The sequence below is a fragment of the Anopheles stephensi genome, chromosome 3 (genome assembly GCF_013141755.1).
Source record: "Anopheles stephensi strain Indian chromosome 3, UCI_ANSTEP_V1.0, whole genome shotgun sequence".
Classification (NCBI taxonomy): domain Eukaryota; kingdom Metazoa; phylum Arthropoda; class Insecta; order Diptera; family Culicidae; genus Anopheles; species Anopheles stephensi.
The window spans coordinates 67,437,853-67,458,651 of NC_050203.1; the positions used below are offsets into that span (position 1 = coordinate 67,437,853).

A 20,799-nucleotide genomic window follows, 5' to 3' on the forward strand; every position below is an offset into this window, starting at 1 on the left:
AGGCGCACGATGCGAGACCACCTACTTTGTGTTCACCTTGCTGAACACGCTCTAGTAATCTTGATGCAGCCGAAACCTTGCTGTCAGAATATGTACAGCACGTGTGTTTGTTTGTTTTCTGTTGCGGTTACTTTTGATCGAACGCATTTTCTTTTGTTTCCTCGATTAGTGCTCCAGGTACATATACTAGCTGCCACTGTGTAAAACAGCAAAGATTTTCCTCCTAGTGTCCAAGCAAGCCATACAATTCCAGTTGTTTACATCTTCCTCGTGTTCGTACGGCCGGTAGTCCATCCTCTGCGTGCACGCGCTATTTTGGCAACTCGTTATCCGTGGCAACGGAATCAGCGGCAAAAAACAACCCACCGATTCGTTGCACTTCGATACTCACATGCGTATGTGATTCTACCTGTGTACGCACTCACCGTCAGTGTGTGCGTAGTGTGCATGCATACACACGCATGCTGTTGCTGCCAAAAAGGACGACGAAACGCGTCGAGAAAGCGTGGAAAAAATCACGGTGTTTATCCTGGCGAAAGGGAGCGAACGGTACAGCGTGCATGCTGTTTCTTCATACACCCCGATAGGGTTGCACTATGCGTCTGTGTGTTTGTGTTGGTGCGCAGCGTATAAAGCCCGAAACCCCGTGTCCTTTTTTTGTTCAAGGGGTTTTCCCCTAGTGTGTGTCGTCGCGCTGTGTTCGATTGGGAAAACGACGAGAAATATCCTTTTCATCGGTCGCGACCACCGTCGCACGGAATCAATCGCAGCGCAGTCGAAGTTGAAGGTTGACGTGTGCCAAACCGGGGTTGCTGTCTGCTGTATCGCGCGGACTGTTGCTGTCGCGCTGCCGTTTCAGTGTTGCTGGAGAACCAAACAGTAGCCATTGGACTGCTACTGCTGCTGTTGCCTAGTTATTCCCGGTCCTTACTTCCGCTCTGTCGTCAGCCATGTAAACTATGCAACATTTATCCACGGGACATTATCGTACCGAATTTGGCAAACTATTGCCATAAAAAATATTCGCGAATGTGTGACAAGTTTGATAAGTGGGAAAGAATGCAACGGATGACGGTAACCGGCGTGCTGCGAGCTTAACTTTGTGTTTTGTTTTGTTATGATTTAATTACATCATTTCTTTTTACGTTTTTAGTGCGTTGTGTTGTGGTGAATCGTGCTGCAACAGTAACAGTTGTGTAGAGTGCAATTTTGGTTAATCCTAATCAAAAGCGTCTTTCCCCGGAGTCGCGGAGTACAAGGATACTCTACTCCTCAAGTACAATAGTGTTTTTCGAAGTGCATCATACAAAACCATCCCTAATAACGCTTCCAGACAAAAGGCCGATTGCAGTAGGCCCTTCCCGGTTACGTGCACGTTTGCCTTGGTTACGAGTTTGTTGAAAGTCAACAGTGCAAAGGACCCTACCCTATCCGGCAACAGCTCTCTCCGCTGCTAACCGACCGGGCCAGTGTGCGGTGTGTGTGTGTCAACGTATCGCAATCGAAGAAGTGTTGTGTGTCCCTTGTTCCCTTCGAGCCAGTTGCTGCAGTACAACCGCGTCACCGTGAAGAACGTCGATCGAGAGCGAAAAAGGACGAGCCACAATCTTTGGTCCTATCAAAAATCATCAACCGGGAGCGACCGCGCGAGCAAAACATTTTTAAAAATGGTGCAGGTAAATGATGGACGGCAACGGTCTCCGGGCTGGGTCGGGGGTTTCAGGATATCAGAGGATTCTTTACTGCTTCTTCTCCCTTGCATCACATTTCGTAGGATGCTACGACTCTTGCTGACTGATTGTGTGTTTCTTGTGGCTCTCTGTGTGTGTATTTCCGGAGGGTTCGGTTGATAAAAACGGTCGGGACCACGTTTGCCTGTCGGATGGCAAAGTGGTTTGCTCAGGGTAGCCGGAAGCCAGGGGAAGACACAACGAGGCGACACAGACGGTGGAGGGTACGGCTGCTAATGGATGCCGGGGTTTTTTTTTGTTTGGTTTCGTTCCATTTCTCTCTTCGCTCCAGTCAAAATAATAGAAACAGGATCATTGCCGTGCAGTTGTTACGGTTATGTTTTCCCCTACTTGTTCTGTCGCGGGACGTCGCCAAACATTTGAATCCTGTTTTCGAGCGATTCCACTCGTGTGTAGCTGTGTTCTGTTGCACGTGTACACCCGTGTGTTTGTGTATGCGTGAGTTAATATTGAAGGGATGAAATCGTGGAAAAATGATACATAATGGAAGGATTTGCGGTGCATTATCCTGTGTATGTTTCGCGAACCGTTTTCATCTCCGTCCCGAATAGGCACCGCTGTTGTGAGGACTGGTGGACGCGAATTTGGTCATACTTTGCATTTGGGAAATTGCTCAAGTGCTGACGATTATGCCTCTTCTCAGGACAATTCGATACTACGATGGGGATGGATAAAGAACTCATAATCCCCGAAAGGATATTATTCTTTCAATCTTGGGATGTTGTCGATAGATTTCTGGAGATACTGCTATTGTATCAGAAGAATCGTTCCCCTTGAGTAAAATGTTTTAAGTCCGATGATTGTTTGGAATATTTCAGTTATCTATTGAGGATCAATTGTTAAGTGCTTTTGTCTACTTATGCAACCTATGTTTAAGGAAGTAATAAGAGTGTGTTCTGAAGCTCTATAAGTGTATTTTTCTATTTGAATGTGTACATTTTCTCCTTTTAGAAGAGACCTTTTGTCGAATAATTCTCTGCGGTCTATCACAAGGAAGTTGAAGATATGTCTTACCTGGATCGTACGCAGGACTGACTATCCAGTTAGGTTTAAACTTCTAGTCATGGAAACCAGAATTGGTAGGCCATGGCTTGTCAAAGTTGTGGTCCAAAATTAGAATAAAAATCCAGAAAAAAGTAAGTTGAATTAAAATCTGGTAAGGTTCGTTGTGATCTTTACGTCCATCTATTCTGACCTCATTAGCAAAACGGCCAGGTCCTTCCACATGAATAAAAAATGCCTTTAATATGTCAGAAGCAGAATAATCTCATTTGTACGTTTATGAAAATATATTAGGCTTCAATACCCTGATTGCATCCTTTTTATTAGAGAGTTAAACCATATTATGTTTTATTAATTAAAATTTTATTTACCAATTTTTGAGAAACGTTTTGGTAGAAGTGATTGGTAATGAGTAAGGGACATAGCAGATAATATGTTACTATCAACATTGCGGAACAAATTCCCACTTGCAATTCGATCGACACTTGCGTGTGTAATTTCTATATATTTTAATTCACTTCCATGTGGCTGTAACGGTTGTGCGAATTCCACAATTGTTTGGCTGTACATCTTACGTACCAGTACACAGAGCACCAGCAGTGTTTCGCTTTGTGATTGATCAATTCGCTGTAACGACGATGGGATTTTGCCATCCCCCGTGTTAAGCTTTGATGAATTCCTGGCTATTCTGCCATTTTCACCTGGCAGAATCGGTTCCCGGTGCTGCTGTTGGATGGACACGGCTTCAGGCAAACGCACCGAAGCGCACAAAACCCGGACCCGGTCGTTGCACAAACCGTTTGCGTACGTTTGCGTTTCGTTTGCGTTCAAACGCCGTCAACAAAGGCGACAGGATGCTGCTGCTGCTGCTGCTGCTGGTGATGCTATACCACCGCTGCTTTTGGCATGGGCCGATTGTGTGCGAGCATGTGCACACGACGGGGCCATACATGCCTTGGGAAGAACGTGCACCGAATTGTCGCCGTGTTCTTCCTTACGCAACCCGCAGCTCGTTGAGATTTTCATGCAAACGGGAGAAAGTAGGGAGACCAAAAAAAAAAAAAACTCACGTTCGCACATACACACGCAACGCTGTCCAACGGGAGGAGGAGAAGGAGTTTGAGCGAGAAAAAATAACAACCCGCTTGTGCGTTGGATGGATGCTGGCAATCCTTTGCTCCCGGGACCACACGGGACACGGCGAAAAAAAAAACAACTAGCGAGAAAAAATACACCCTTTTCCCTTTTGACCATCAACGGGTTTCCCCTTGATGCGAACATCGGCCACATACACAAGCACCCGATACGCACACACGCGTGCACGCTGTGTGATAGAATTTTTATTAAACTTTGTCCTTGCAGAGGAAAGCGTCCAGGACACGGGCCTCTGATGCCTGGATTCATGCGTCCCGTTTTTTTTTCACTCATTCGACATTCGCTCCTGTCGCTGTCCGTCTCTGTATGTATGATGTGTATGCGACAAAGAGCACCAGTTACGACGGGAGGTGGCTTACGCACACCACGCAATTTCCCAATCCGGGGTTTTCACAACAGGGATATGCGTTGGGGGTTTTTTTTTTGTTATGCATTGTTGCGAGCTCGAGCTCGTGGTCCCCATATCCCCCGTCGTCAATATATGTAGGGATGGCACGCCGCTGTGTTTCCCTATCGCCGTGCCCAACCTGTGCTGCTGCTACTGGTCAGGCAATAATATTTTTAAAATGTTTATTAAAAACACACACACAAGTGCTCCCGAACGGCGTCGTCGCGCTTCGATACTCTGCGGTGGGGAAAATTGGAAAATTTGAATGTGCGGTGGTGAGCCTTTGCGCGTTGTTGATTTTTTTCCGTTGGGGTTTTTTGAAATTTTAATATTTTATTTATTTCGTATTGTTATTTTAGTTTTTTCGGGGCTAAAAAATATTTTGTTCTATCATTTTATTTTAGGACAGGATTGGTAGCCGTGAAGGCAGCGGGACGACCGCAAAATCGTTATTGAATCCCACCCGAACCGCTCTCCAGAACTGTTTTGCTGCCTTATAGCAAATTATGTCATGTATTTTAGTGACATATTGTTAAAAACAATTCTATAAGACATAAGGCATCAAGCAAATTCAAATTTCGGTTATTTAAAAAAAAATTGTAAATAATTTTTTTAGTTATTTTTTTAAAGTTTATCTTTTATCTGTTTATTAAATGAATTTTTTCGTTCTTTTTTCGTGTTTTGTTTTTTTTTTTGTATATTTTATTGCATTATATTATCAATAACATTTCTGTTCATTGTTTGCGATTTTCCACTAATCTATAATTGAACATTAAAATACCAAAGAAAAAGTGCATTATAAACCATCCTTGAGTAGCGCTACTACTTATGCAGCTCTTCAACACACACACACACACACACACACACACACACACACACACACACACACACACACACACACACACACACACACACACACACACACACACACACACACACACACACACACACACACACATTTTGCCAAACCTACGGGTGTCGTCCATCTTCCTTCAACCTGTCGATTCGAAACGCATCGTCCATCTAGCACAAAAACGCACGCAGTCCCGCCCGGTCAGAGTTGCGCACGTACGCCACAGTGTGCGATTGCTTTCGCGTTAGGCTTACGCATCGCCCACAGTCGCCCTCTCGTTCAGCGGGCCACAAGCGGGCCACCTGACTACTATCATTCATTTGCGTTTGCCAACAAAAAACGGTGAAGCTTCGGCCGGGGTGCGTTTCGAAAATTCGACCAACACCACATCCGCACCAAACACACGGGGTTGCACTACTACGCCAGAACGTGTGCATGATGCAGCGTTGTGCTACGCGTACCCGTCCCAAAATGGAATGAACCTCGGGTCGGTATGTGTGTGTGTGTGTGTGCGTAAAAACCCTCCCGCGGCGCTAGGGAGGATAAACAGAAGGGGGCTCTACAGGACCAAAAAGGACAACGACCGCACAAAGATTGGAAAACGCTGTCATGCATCCACCCTTTAGCTCCCTAAAGCCTGGGTTTGGGAAACTGCGTGCAGGCCTTTTTTGCCGGGCGAGGTATGGTACGCGGTACGCGGGTTTTCCGTCCGTTTCAGTTGCGCTCGTTTCGTAGGAATTAGGATTTGCTAACGATGAGCACACGATATTGGTGCGTCCCAGGCAAGGATATCGCAAGGGCGCGTATGTTGTGAGCGATGAGCATTTCGGGGGTGCACACATCTGGTGACGATTTGCTGCTGCTGCTGCTGCCGTCGACTGTTCGTAGTTGCCAATCAGGGAAGCGAGCGGACGTTTGCATTGAATGTTTGATATTTTGAAGCACCATCGACGGGTTCTGCTTTTGCCGGTGCACGACGCAAAGCTAGAAATAATAAATAAGCTGAATTGAAAATATTTCATCGACAAAGGTTTGGGATTTTATTTTTAATGTAAAAATAAATCACATGGCGGTGGCGTGAAGTTTATTTATCCGTCTCCAAATCCCGAAATTGGAAGCTCTTATTGCACTGCTTGTTGCAGTGAAATTTTATATAAAATAGATTAAAATCGCTAGGAGAGCAAAAATCATCGCCATGAGATGAAATTATCCTCACGTCTGTGGATGTCGCACTGGAAATGAAACATTTGTGAAAACTTTTTTTTTCTCTGTGCCCTACACCGCCCTGTGTTTTGGTTTGATTTATGGCGTAAAGATTGTTAGCATTCGTTCTCACTGATCTCCTCCCTCGACGGATGCTCACTTGGGACGTTTCCTAATTTGGAGGAAAACTCATTGCAGGGCGACAAAATGCGTGTCCCGTTTTGGGAAGGGGCATGAGCATGAGTTTTGGTCCTGGCGAGGGAAGTCCGCTCTCTAAATGCTAACGAAAGTATCACGCTTAAGAAGTGGCTGCATGTGTTCGGTAGGTCGTTCACTTTTCCACCGGTAATGATTGGAAAGTTTCGGTGTGATATCTTAGGGACATGGGTGCAGTAGTTGGGATGTGGTTGTTGGTTCGTTTCATGTTTGGAACATTATCCAGCGGGGAAGGGTTGGATATTGTTTGATATGTTTTCGGTAAAAGTGATCTGTTGGGCAACGCTGATGAAATACACACACTGTAACGATTTTTTTTCAATGCTAATATATGAGTGAGTGGAAAATTTGTAGATTTTTCGAGAGAATGATGGAAAATATATCATAGTATAGACGAATTAAGTTTTTCTGGATGATAGTAGATGCGAATTGTAACAAGTACGAATGATGAAGCTAACGATAAAAACTATTAATTGTGTCTCAAAGTGGTATATATGATATGAACACAAATGTAAACCCCAAAAGTTTCTTTGAACTGCTTCTTTTAAGCCTACACGCTGATATGCATAATTTTATACCATTTATATTTTTAATTTTTATATTTTATATATTAAAAAAAACAGAACAGCACAAACCAGGAAAATAAATCAACAATTTATATAGTATTTCTATTTTAACGGCCATCACTGTAGATGCATGTATAGTTCCTTTGAAAACTGAAATAAATAAATGTGTTCTACGACTGTAGAATTAATCATAAATTCTACTACTACATAACCAAATTTAAAACCTAGAAATAGAGATATTTAATGTTTTTTTAGCTACTACCGGGCCAAATGCGACAGCGACGCCGGTCTTCACACGGTAGGACCGGGGTTCAAGTCTCATCTGGGTCGTTCCCCCTTAGTGAGGACTGACTATCCAATTATCAATAAGTCGAGTAAACCACAAATGGCAGTCATGATCTTAGAGGTCGTTATGCCAAGAAAGAAGAAAAAGAAGAATGGTTTTAAAGCACTTATTTCAATTATTGTATTCAGTGCATTCTTGTATTTTTAAGTTACATTGCTGTTGCAACGATAAAAAATAGCACCTTTCTGTTTTTTCGCATTCATGATGAACATGTTTTAAAAGACTAAATTGAATAACATGCATTTGATAAAAATAAAGGAAGAAAAACAAAATCGGAAAAGTCTGTGCAAATATTCTTCCAGTTGCATTGTCACATGTTTTTGTTTTTAAGCCAGAAGGCAAGGTTTTGGATGATAAAAAAAACAGAAGATCGTACTGCATGTAGTCGCAATGTACATCCACACAAACACGAACCAAGCATTTTTCTCCTGGTTTGTCTGCCGAACGATGGTCTAGATGCATCTTGCAGTTTTCATCTGCATCGCGAAACGTTCAACACCACCATAATACCATACGGTGGTGAGCATTGAACTACGCTCGCGAAAGTCGCGCTTCGCGTAAGATAGTCCAGTCCGCGGGAAGAAGGTTACCGTAAAATGCTAGTAGTATTGGTCGTGCGAAGGGCGGCTAACCTCTTCCTCACACCCTCTTCACTCTAGCTCTGCTACGCCATTGACTGCTGGTGCTGTTCCACATGGCCACGATATGTGTCCCTGCCACACGGTGCTGCTGGCACATATAAAAGGGGGAAAACTCTGCACGACGGCTTTCACGATGTTCCTTCCATTCCATGCTCTGTCATCCATTGGTCGTTGGCCATAGTAGCATCAAACTGCTGCCGTGTGTGCTTGTGTGCGTTTTTTTGCATTTATCTTCAACTGCTGCTACTACTACTCTACCAGTACACGAGTAGTATTTGGGCACCATTACTACGATGGCGAGATTTCGCGCTTTCGAGTGTGTGGGGCCCGTGTTATGAATGAATTCGCTTCTTGAAGGAACGCCAAGGCTTCTTGTCACATTTCCACTTTTCTTGCTGTTCCCGTTTCATTCCGGTTGGTTGGTTGGTAGATGCCAGGTCGCTAGTCGTAAAACTTTCACGCTTCGACATTCCGGCAGGAGTGTTTCCTTTGCTCTCCAGCTTCTTTCGCTTATCGATTGTGTGTGCCCCTTCCTTTGTGGGTCAAGTTTATTGACTTCAACTTTCGGTCATGTGTTTTTTTTTGTATGATCGTTTGTTTCTTCTCTTTTGTTGAATACTTTAAAGTTTTAATTGAATTACGAAAGCCTCCTGGGAGGGATATTTTAAACTATGTGAAAATGATGAAAATTTTAGAAACTAATCCAAGAGAGAGTTTTAAGTGAAATTAATGATAGAAATTTAGTTTTTCTTATGATTCTTCGTTGTAAGCAGTTTGGGATATTAAAAGTATCCCTAGAAACGTAAATTGTGTATTTTTTCTATATGTTTGTGTATTGCATAGTTTATGAAATGTTTGCGCCTACAGATAGGCAATGTGCAATACAAGCTGAAAGAGGATATATAGAAATATTAAATTTAGTGTAAAATGGTTTATTAGTTATTCAACTTGCAAAGTGCTCTTTTAGTTTGTTTTTTTTATTGTATATTTTTAAGAATCAATTGCAATTTTTATATTTGATTGGGATATTTTATTGAATCTACATTGTTTAATGCTAATTTAAAATATTTTAATTTTTTTTTCTTCAGTTTATCAATGTTAAAATTGAATACAAAATAGTATACATTACTATGCCCCTCTCTTAAACTATTCTCCGTTCTATCATAAGCTTAATTTTTTGTATCGCAAACAGTTTTATACATTCAGGGAAACAAAGAACCAAATACACAGACAAAAAAAAATACAAGCTACGACTAAAGGCAAACTTTTGCACAATGCGAGTAAAATATTGCAAAACCAAACAGACCGGGGTTTGGATGGATGGAAAACATGTCATGTTTCATCACGGGCAACAATGGTACTGCTGTTTGCCAGTTTTTGATGTGTGCGCGAGTATGTGGAGTGAAGAGTTGCAAACAAATCAATATCACCCTTCATTGATTCGCTTGCAAACGGTGTGTGTGTGTGTATATAGATGCGTCCTAAAAGGGACAAAGGGCGCCATCCATTGCTCCTAGCTCTCCACCATTACACTAGCCAGTCCCGCGAGATGGTCAAATTCTGGTTCGCCTGTTCGCTGATGGTGCATGGATGGGTATGGATGAATGTATCTCCTCTCCGTACGCAGTCTGTATGCCGGGCACATACATACGCACGGATGTGTGTATGTGCTGTTGACCCAGGGAACCCAGGGAGAATGGTTATCCCGGATGACGCGCGGGTTATGGTCCCGGATCGCGAACCTACCTCGCGGTTCAGTTATCGTTTTCTCGCTATTCATTTGAATTCCCCAGCAAACGTGTTTTTTCCCTCCTGTCCACGATTTTCAAAGTATTCCTACATGGATGTGTGTGTGTGTGTGTGTGCGAATGTGTATGTTTCATTATGCAATCAATATTTATGCAGTTTCTCTTCCCGCTCCATCAGCGCGCACAGGGAAACATTCGCGAACCGTTTCGAACGACCGCTTCGCCGTGAACACTACTTTCTCTCCTCACCAACAATTGGCATTGTCCTGTTACTGGTATCCTTTTTGCCGCGCAGCGACAGCCAAACCTCTTACCATTGGATCATGATGGCGTCCATCCATCCATCCACCTGCTTTCGGTCGCTGATTACATTTCGCATTCTGCATATTTGTGCGATTCCCGGTGCAGTAGCGGCACAGCACAGCAGCGCGAACCAGGTTCGCTTGGGTCAGAAGTGTGTTTGTTTTTCCTGTATTTTTTTTTCACCCTCCCCGAACGCTTTTGCTGTTGTGTGTGGTGCGTTCCATATCCTCCAGTCTCGGGTGAGTACGTAGCCCGTACCGAGGGAAAAAATATATAAATAAATTGATATATTTTTATTCAGTTTTTATTTTAGCGCACCACCGAACCTTTATACACAAGCGGAAGAGAAAACGAAGCTGAGAGAATGTGTTGCAGCTTTTACCCTCCCGATGCACACATGACGGAAGAGCACAGCATACATGCACACACGGCGAGAACTCTGCATACCGTTACGGTCCGGGTATCGATGGGGTGGCACTGCATCCTGCTGTTAACTTACCCTTCTGAGCCTGAGCCATTTAGTCTGTTCGCACTTTACCTACCCACCCATTTAGTTCGGGTTCGGGAGCCACCCAATTCCGCTGGCATGAAAAACCATCGCATCGCATAACGACGCACCACCCCCAACTGTGTGTGTGTGTTTGAGTTGCATTATTTCATGCATCGAAAATGCATTTCGATCGGCAAACGTTGCTGGCTTCGAGTGCGTTCGTTTATTTCGGAAAATTTTTTGTGTGCATGTGCTTTCCATTTCGTCAAGTTGCCTTGTCCCGCCGGTGCATGCGATTTTAATTCGGTTGCCAAAATTAAATGCGAGCTCGTTGAAGCATGAATGCATTGAATGCACTTGCACCGTGTACATTCCCCAAACGCACCACCACCGGTGGGGAGGTGGGTGGCATTTCTCTTGTGTGTGCGATACGCATCCCCACCAATCGGGCGCACTGAGTATTGCGTTGGAAAATATGTATAGTTATATATTTATATACCACCACAACACATATCTGAAATATTATCCGTTTTCCGAGCTGCCGATGCAACCCGCGTTGATGTATAGCGTTCGATGTGCGGGTGGCCACGAGAGCAGAAAGCGGGATGGGTCGGAGAGGAAAGTAAACAAAATCGTTGGGTTTTACCGTTTTTCCGCGATACCCGCTATTGATGTAGTTTTGGTATGCTGGTTGCGCGCATCCCATTATAATATCGATTGCACATGCAGTTATGTCGTTTTGCTGGCGCTTTGGCTTCCCCTTTTGAATGCCTTTTGAAGCCACCTCCACAGCTCCGTCAATGCGAGCCAGTAAACGCTGCGATACGACGATATATTGGATACGGAAAAAATAATTTTTCAAAATGTTTGCATATTCGAGTATGCATGTGTGTGTATTTCATCCGATGCATTTTATCCGATGGTTAAAATCGGATGGTGCAGGCATCCGTTCGGCAGGAGGCTGCTGCAGAAACCAGAACAAAGGAAAACGTACATTTATTTATTTTCTTTTTGGTTTTGTTAATTATGAATTTCCTGTCGTATTAATTCTACCGGGACGAACGTAGCTTTTATTTTTGGTTCGTTGAATTTATGTGCGCACCTCGGCCCACCCCGACTCTGGTGATAAGCAATGGGCTTTTTGGCGGGGCGAGGGCAGTAAAGCGGGCACACCGACCATTTATTGAAGTTTTAATGAAAATGTGTCGTTATCACTTGGCAATGCAGAATTTAAATTGTGCCCGGTAAATAATGTATGATTATTGGCAGCAGCGGTGCAATGAGTGGTAAAAAAGTAGCGGAAATTAACAACAAAATTCGAAATGCAACGCAACTGTTTTTTTTTTTTATTTAACGAAACCCCCTTTCGTTATGCGTTGCTGGGGGTAAAATGAATGCATTTTATTATGCACATGAGAACCCTTAGGATATGATGGGAACGGAGTGTGCTGTGTTCACACAGTCCCTGGAACAAGCCGTACAATTGGACACAGGTTTTGTACACTTTTTTTCCCTTCCGATACATAATTTATCATTGCTGCAGGCAGCATTAACATTAATACCTTTTCCGTGTAAGCGATATTTTTTTACGGTTGCAATGCCAATTTATTTTCATCCCAGCAGATAAAAAACTCACGGGTCATAAAAAAGGATGCTGGTTGCGTTGTTTGTTTAATGAATACATTTTTATCCAAAAAAAGAGCCGAAGTCCTGTGAGGGGTATATGACAAAAAAGCTGTAAATTAAAATGACGTTTTTCATGCTTCATGTGTCATGTCTGTGATGAAATAATCAGAATAAAACATCCAATTTCTGAGAAAAATGTTTAATTAATACACGACGTATGAAGTAATTGAGCATAGTTGTGTTATTCAATATAACTCATCACTCTATCTATAGTTTATTAATCTTTGATGCTGGCAATACTGGCAATGGACATTAGATTAAAATAGAAAAAAAATGTTAGGTTTGGCTCGTCCGATGTCATTCTCATGAGATGACTGGTTCTCCAGAGCTTTTCAAAACTTATTCGGTACACAGTGGTGCGATCATCTAACAGCTCGTAGATCTTGTCATTGTTCATCCACGTATAAGGCGCAAAATTCCTTGGTTATAGTCCTCTTAAACGTGGCATAGAGGTGTTCGACAAATGTTGGACGGAGCCCATGTTTCAGAAGCTTATTTGTGTACTGTGAATATCAACATTCTATGCGGTTCTAGCCTTGTACGTCGCGACAGGTGTCCTCAGGTTGTAGTATGACTGGTATCTCAACATCGATGTTGTTGTTGGTGCTGACTTTTGACCCAACATAGGCAAAGTATTGGTATTGGACGAATTTAAAGGTGCGTTTACAGTAACAGGTTGACATTTTGTAGGGCTTCTTATAGAGTCATTATCATGTTGTCTCTTAAATCTCCAACCCGATGCTTCGAGCCCTCATAAGCTTCTATGTAAGAATCTTCATAAGCTTCTTCTATATGGAAATAGCTTCAAATCATTTATGTGTCTACGTCATCAGTCATTAGCTGCTAAATATAACTAAGCTAAAACGTACTACTTTTTCTTCCTTGACACTACCAACCTCGAAAGGACTCGGCCTACCATTCTAGCTTTCTTCGACTTGATTTTACCCGGTAGCTCTGCTAACGAAGAGGCGCGGTCTGGAAGAAAATTTAACCCTGGTCCTGCCGTGTGAACTTCGATTACCAGACCGCCCCGAATAACGTACTTCTATATAGTACTTCATTTGTCTAGCTGTAATCAGATCATAATTGAATGCTCTCATATTTGTATTTCATCTTACTCGTATGCACAGCGCTTGATTGGTATCGCAATTTTATCGGTTTTGCAAGTAAAATAGTCTCAATCGCTCAACCCTACCAAACAATAACCACGCGTGCATGTGGGAGGCATAAACGAGGCCAAAGCTAGAAAATCTATCAAACTATTTGACGCATTGTGCGAGTACGAGTCTCAGGAAAGCACGCGGGGTGGGGAACGTCCACGCGCGGACCGAAATTTCCATATTTCCCCAGCTCACCCTACCCATACACACACAGCTCTACAAATTGCAACAAACAAACTGCGCGAGCTTGTTGGAGTGTTTTGGTGCGAGAATAAAATTTTCAATTTCTAGTCTGGAACCGCGTGCGCGAAATGTAACGCTGGTCAGTCATCCGCCCGCCAACGGCCCGGTTGTCTGTAGTTGGTGAACGAAAAACAAAATAGAAACGCCTAACACATCCGCCAGCGTAATATCGTACGCAATCGAACGCATACGGTGTGCGATGCGCATGTTGTGGTTCTGTGTGCTTTCTTCCACTTTGGCAGGGGACCGTGTTCCCTTCGGCTCTGCTGAAATCGTCTGTTCGATTATTGATTGTGGAGCGAGAGGGAGGGGAGTCTGGACGGTCGCGAGCGCACATGTATGGTGGTTTTTCGCGTTTCGAGTACGCGATTTCACTGAAAATGGAAAATACAAACCCCGCCAGGAAACTAACAAGCAGAAGGGATGTAGGATGGGCGGGGGGGGGGGGGGGTTGGGTAGGTGGAAAAATAACCCCTTCGGTGATGGACACCTCCGATCGAATCCATCAGACACACAAACTCTATCCAGCGTTGGTCCCTCAGGCAGCTAAATTAAATGTTATTCGACTGATGGATTCCGTCCAGCGAACGGTTGGCTGGATTCTGGATTTTGGGCGTATTCCCTCTCTTTTTTACTCTCTTTCTCTCTCTCTCTCTCTCTCTATCTCTCTTACTCTTTATATTTCCGTATCAAACACTCGTGCAATTGTTTGTTGGTAGGGTATATGGAAAAGTTTTAACGAATAAAATTACTGACAATTTGGCTTATAATTTTATTAGACGGCCAAACGTATTTTTAAGATTTTGATGTTCAATACGCAGAGGAATATTGCAACGATCAAAAACAATTTTTAAAAGAAGCGATATTTTTTATAGATATTTTGCATGTGTCTGCTGCCTCCAATGTTGTTTTGATTGATCTTTTGTTTTCTTTTAAAATCTAAAAATTAGGAAAATTTTGTCCTGTAGGTCACTCAATCAGGTATATATTGAAATTCAAAGGATTTTTCTGTCTCGACTACCCTACACGAACATAAACTATTCCAGCAATGCTTAATTGATAACAATTTGCAAATAATTTAATGAATATAGCGACCTACACGATTTCATCATAAGCACACCGATGTGTTCTTCTTCTTCTTCTTCCTTGGCACTACCAACCTCGAAAGATCTGCCATTTCTGGCTTTCTGTGACTTGATTTTATCCGTAGCAAGGTACGGAATGCTTAAAGTATCCGGAAAGGATGGGATTTGAACTCCGGTCCTGTCGTGCCAAGACCGGCGCCTTTGTCGCCTCTGCCACTGGTCTGTCCCAACCGATGTGTTCAGGTATATTATTTTACTGTTGTGGACAAATAGGACAGGCTAAGATCAGTAAAGTATGATTTGAAAATGTAATAACCGATTGTGAAGGTTCGATCAGACTTACTTTATTTTAAAAGCAAAAAAAAAATATTCACAAAGGAGGCATCAACACATTCCACTTTTACTTTCTGACACACCTTACATTTGATCGGATGCTGTTTATGGGTACGAGGTTAGACCGATTCTGTCTCACACTGCCGGTGCGCGTCCATCAATACCTACCCGAGTAGCTACCTTTACCCATAACTTTTCCCGCCGCTCTTCGGACGAGTATGTATCGAACGCGAAATGCTGTCATGAATGTGTGTTGGGTAGCAAAAGCAGCCATGTTCCGAAATGTTGCGAAACCGAGAAAGCAAACGGAGCACCTTTGCTAGAATGCGGGGAAATGCTTCACGCGCCATCCACGACAATGTTCGCGAGTTTCGTCGTCCTGTGCGAAGTGATAAAGTAAACACCGCGACCAGAACACCGTGTGCGGATGTGTTGCTGGTGCCGGGAGTGTGAGATGGGTCAATTGGCTGACCCACCATCCTTCAGACCGAGAACCGATCAGTCATCTCACGTAAAGAGCGGTGTGTGTGTGTACCCGCATGACTTCACACCGGTGGACCTCATTCGGTACCGTAGTACGGATAAAATTTTGTCATTTTCCGACCCCGAAAGAGGAGGGGCGCATCGACAGGGGGCAGCCGACAGCGGAGCCGTTTTTCCAATCGATACAGATGCGATGTTTCGATTCGTCGTGGTTGCCACCGTTGCACATGACGGCACACTCAACTACTCTCTTTAGCCGTGGCCGGTGGAACCACGGTGGCTTAAGTATGCTGCACTAATAAACGATGGACAAGCTAAAATTGAATTGTGATTGACATTTGAAATTCATATTTGCCTCCCTTTGATAAACTGGCCGCTTATGTTGCAGCGAAATGAAAATCATGTCAATTCTCTTCCCGATCGCTGCACTGCAAAATGCAAATGATGTAGGGTAGGGCTTATGGGCGTGAACAGCGAACGGCTGCAGAAACGGTGGAATATTTGTTTTTCTTCTGCAATAATGCCATTTCCATTTCATTAAACAACACCTGAAATGGTACGGTTTGTAGGAATGCAAAATACACAAGTATGCACGGTCGAGTTTTATTTTCTGTCTCTTAATCTGATTAAGTATGTATCGGTTCATATGCTCGTGTCCCAATTGAACAAAGAATTTTGAACAAGGAATGATGTTTTCCTACCATTCGTTCCGTTTGTTGTGTTGCCTGAAAACAAACAAAATTATATAGATTAATATCTCTTTTTTATTTGTCATGTATTTTGTACAGCTAAATTTTGAATTTATTTTTATATTGTAGTTAACATAATGGGAGAAAAGTTTCGATCATCTTATGCTTTTATAGTAAGGATCACTGTCACACCGAGACGCTTGTGAAAAACATCTTTTTGTTGGTGAGAGCGTGATAGGTCGAAGAGACTCCCACTCTGACCTTGACAGGGACCTGAAGGACTTCTATCGGGGATTCAATTACTCTGTAGTCAAGATGGAGCAACAACTGATCATCAGTGCCCAGATAAAACAGAGGCGATTATTTATTGCTAAGTCAGTGAAAATAGTTGGGTCCCTCTTTGAGGCCCCTTGGGTGACAGACTTCAAACGGGAGGACCGGATATCGAATCTTGTTCGGACCGTTTCCCTGTATGGATGGATGACTATCCAGCTGATGTGCCCAATCAAGTCACGGAAATCTTAAAAAGATGTCCAAGACCTCTGGAGGTAGTAGAGCCAAAGGAGAAGAAGAATGGGAAAAGATCTCTCGAGAATAAATGCCAACACAGTAGGGAAATTTATTGAATTTTTGATTTTGTTTCTTGCTGTTTTTTTCTATTTTCTTTTTTATATAAACTGTTTAGCCCTAGTAGTGATTTTATATTTTATTTGCTTTTGTAAAATCAAAATTAATATTGCACAGTTTTATAAAAAATTAGTAAACTTTTTATAGAAAAAAAATCATCATTTCACAGGTGAAACCTTAATCAACCGAATTTCTTGAATGTGAAACATCCTATCCATTCCAGGGACCGCCGAGAGGCGTGTTTTCCAACACACATATTGCTTAAATGGAAATGAATTAATTTCGATGGCACCCATCCGAGCTGGTGCTAGCGCTAGGCGAGCTTTTGATTTTTGCATCCGATGCAGGCTCAATCGATTCTGCACTGTCTATGTGTGTGTGTGTGTGTGTGTGTGTGGCACTGCGTAAAGTTCCTCCGTGCACATACATATCGAGTCCTCGGTCGTTGGTTAGCTAGCAATCGCTCTGTTGCTTGATTTGTGTGTGGGCATTGCGCGCATATAAGCATCCGCCGTGGCATGCGATGGCAGTAACCCAGCCGGACACTACACTCTCAGCGTCGTCCTATATCCATCATCAATACATGACGCGCGAGCTTGACCGTGTCCTTTCGCTTGCGACGATGCACTGTGTGTTATCGCTGTGCGCTGCAATGTGGCGGTGTAGCGGTGAACCATGGGGAAAGCCATGCCGCATGCATCCTGTGTGTGTGTACATGTCACGATGGAGATAGGACAGCAGCAGGACGTCGATGAGTAGTGTGTGATGGTCTACAGATAGACAGAGAGAACGACACCACTCCATCAGACGGTTGCGATGTGTGGTGCTGTGTTGTGTTTCGATCAGGAATCGTGTATGTGTGCCCACGCACACACACACATGCCTCGATATGGTAGGATACTGTGTGTAGGTTTGGGGGTTCGCTTTTCGTCCTTGTTTTTATCTCATTGCTTCGATTCGTTTCCACTTTTTCGTCGATTCCGTTCCAGTAGCTTTCGGATCGCTTGCTTATTTGCTCTCAGCTACAACCTTTTTCTACTACTTCTATTTTCTTTACGGCATTAATTTCTTCTTCGGCAAATCTTGAAACGTCCTTCGCGATCTAGTGCGGGATAAGGGGTTTTTTTCCCTACAACGGCCGTTTTCCATCTTTATAGGCATCACAAGGATCGCTGTTGTTCCCGAACGGTTTCCCTTTCCTATCGGCCGGATGCTTCACTGACTGATGACGAAAACCTTGCCGAGCGAATGGCGAGAAAAGTGAGGAGCAGTAAAAAAGAATCAAGAATCACACACATACTCACACCATTTTTCCTGCTTCTGCACTGTACCGCCTCATCTCATCTCGGTTGGAAGCGAAAGGAGAAAAGTGGAGAAAGCTTTTAAAACGGTTCGCATCGCGGATGCTTTTATGCGTTATTTCCGAATGCTTCCGTCGCGTGCGGTGTGGTGGTGGTGCTGGTGTTGGCCACCCCTTTTCCTTTTACGGCCTCGTTTTTTTCTCCCGAGTAACGATGGATTGACAGAGTTTCCCGTTTCCCGTCAAAACTACGAGGCTTTTGCACGCTATTGGCGTATGGCGAAACAGTACTGGAAGCTGGTTGGACACCTGTGCCCGTATGTCCGACTTTTCTCTTCTCCACGTCACGCTGATATTTGGTGTGTACATAAGTATGTGTGTGTGAGAGAGTATCTCCTTTTTTTTTGGTTCATCTCGTTGTGTCCCGGGACCGTTTTGGAGTAGTTTTTTATGTGTGTGTGTTTTTTTTTGTTTCCTCCGTATTCCTCAACCAGGGCAATCGTCATCGAACGTTTTTCACAAACCAGCCTGCACTTTTCCTATTGCCATGTGTATGTGTGTGTGTGTGAGGATGCTGAATGGCGCGGTTTGCCATGATGCGATTGTGCTTGTGTGCATTAAACTCATTGGTGTGTTTCCTAGCTATTGCATTTTCATTTGGCAAAGTTTGGTGGAATTTTCCGAGGGGAGAAGGGTAAAATAACCAAAAAGGTCAATGTGTGTGCACGCGATCCAATTTTTTTTTGTTCAGTCTCTTCCTGACCGTGTCCTTGGTCTGTATACTGAGTCGCGTTTTGCTTTTGGGACAAGCAAAAAAGAAACACCCAGGAAAGTAGGAAAAATACTGATATTTTCCCTCCAAACGGTTCCATTCTTTCCTCCCGGTACACACATACACACGTGCACACACGGTGATCATGGACAGACCTGCAGGAGGTAATAATCCTGCCAGAGCGTGGGAGAGAGCATTGTTGAAGGATTGACATATAGGAAACAGCTCCGAAAAAGGAAAACGAAGGACGTAGCATTTTTTTTCGCACAAATTCTGAAACACTATTGCTACCAGCTTTGGATGGATAGGGTGTTGTACTTTTTCTATCCTAAAAGCATTTTTGTTTGGAATTTTCTCTTCAGCTCTCACGCGCGGTCGGCTATGTACACCCCAGGATCCCGGTCGTCTGCCATCATCGAGTTTTGCAGGCTAGCTCTTCCTCAAAACCTCTCCAGAGTGTCCGCTCTCTTTCCTTGCTTCGTTTGTCTTTGTTTTGCACAAATCTATACACCCGTTTTTTTCCCTCCGGTCGGTCTTACTGTTTGACCCGCTGCAAAATCAAACGGATGAGTGTAGGATTGGTGGGGAGGTGGATTGGCTGCCGAAAGGCGGCCACACGGAATAATGGACGAAACAAAAAATTGGAACGGAAGCCGAACGTTATTGGATGCAGACACACACACACATACATACGCAGGGACCGGGTTGAGCTGGTTTTGGGGTGTGATGAGCTCCCGATCCTGTTTTACTTTTTGGTGCGCTGCTGCACTGTAGCTGCTGCAGCACATGAAATATTGCGAGAGCGAATGGATCAGGAACGTAGTGAGGTAACGAAAACGGAGAGACTCTTTATGCACCGCAGCCTCGCCGGGGTGCTTCAGGTTGCATCGAACCGTTTGGCGGTGAACGAATGACTGTAGCGCATAGCTTCCCGTTCCGGGCGGTCATTTCATATGTTCTGTATCATTCGTAATGCGGTAATGTACACCCGTTCGGACCCGGCCAAAAGATGCTTGTCCATCGCTCCGTCGTGCTTATAGATTTCGATCATGATCTCACCTTTTGTTCAAGATGGAATACCGTCGAACGGACGGCGGGCGCACAATTAATGCTTGGAAAGCGGATATGGCACACGGCTTCATCCGTCCTGTTCGGGATGCGGATCCGTAGCTACGGATGATATAATTGATTGCATCGATTTACAAATTAGAACTTTGCGGGCGATGCAAACTCATCCGTGCGCAGTCTAGAAACTGTGTCAAATGTGCTAAGGTCTTAAAGATGCTGATGTGCTGAGCGTCGAGTCGAGGATAACTTTGGGAATTAGGTGGTTGGGTAGCATTTAGTGTTTGTGCTTCTATTTCATATCTTCGACTGTCGACCCTTTCCTCAACTCTCGCTCGACCTCAACTATCGACCCTAAAGTTCTTTAGTATGCTGACAGCTAGGAAGCTTTCGTCAAATAGGTATAAACCACAACTTAGAGACTATCTTAAATCGCTGACATCACAGCAGTATACTCCTTAATTATAATTTTTTATTTAATTCCAAATTATTTAAAATCACATTTTTGTTTTATTAATGATAACAACAAATTACATTCTTGGTCAATTTAAATTGGTTATTTCTACCAATTTTTTATTTCGATGGAGACGCCTGGTGTTTCTCGTTGCTGTCGGAGAGGGAAGATAAAATCTGCAATAAGTGTTAAGATTCTTCATACATACTGAAAAAAAATCAGGAGAAGAAGAAAAAAATA

At 43.5% G+C, this 20,799-nt stretch overlaps 1 protein-coding gene across 10 annotated transcripts in view; it reads left to right on the top strand.

The window, feature by feature from the left end:
- The first annotated feature begins 50 nt into the window (after positions 1 to 50).
- LOC118511789 (neuroguidin) overlaps positions 51 to 20,799 on the top strand; it is a 36,149-nt gene continuing 15,400 nt past the window's right edge. The window contains exons 1-2 of one of the 10 annotated variants that reach the window (XM_036055307.1): positions 51 to 177; positions 1,154 to 1,676. In XM_036055307.1, coding sequence (XP_035911200.1) covers positions 1,668 to 1,676 — 9 coding nt within the window. In that variant the 5' untranslated portion in view covers positions 51 to 177; positions 1,154 to 1,667. The other 9 variants (XM_036055313.1, XM_036055314.1, XM_036055310.1 and 6 more) reach the window with 9 other exon arrangements.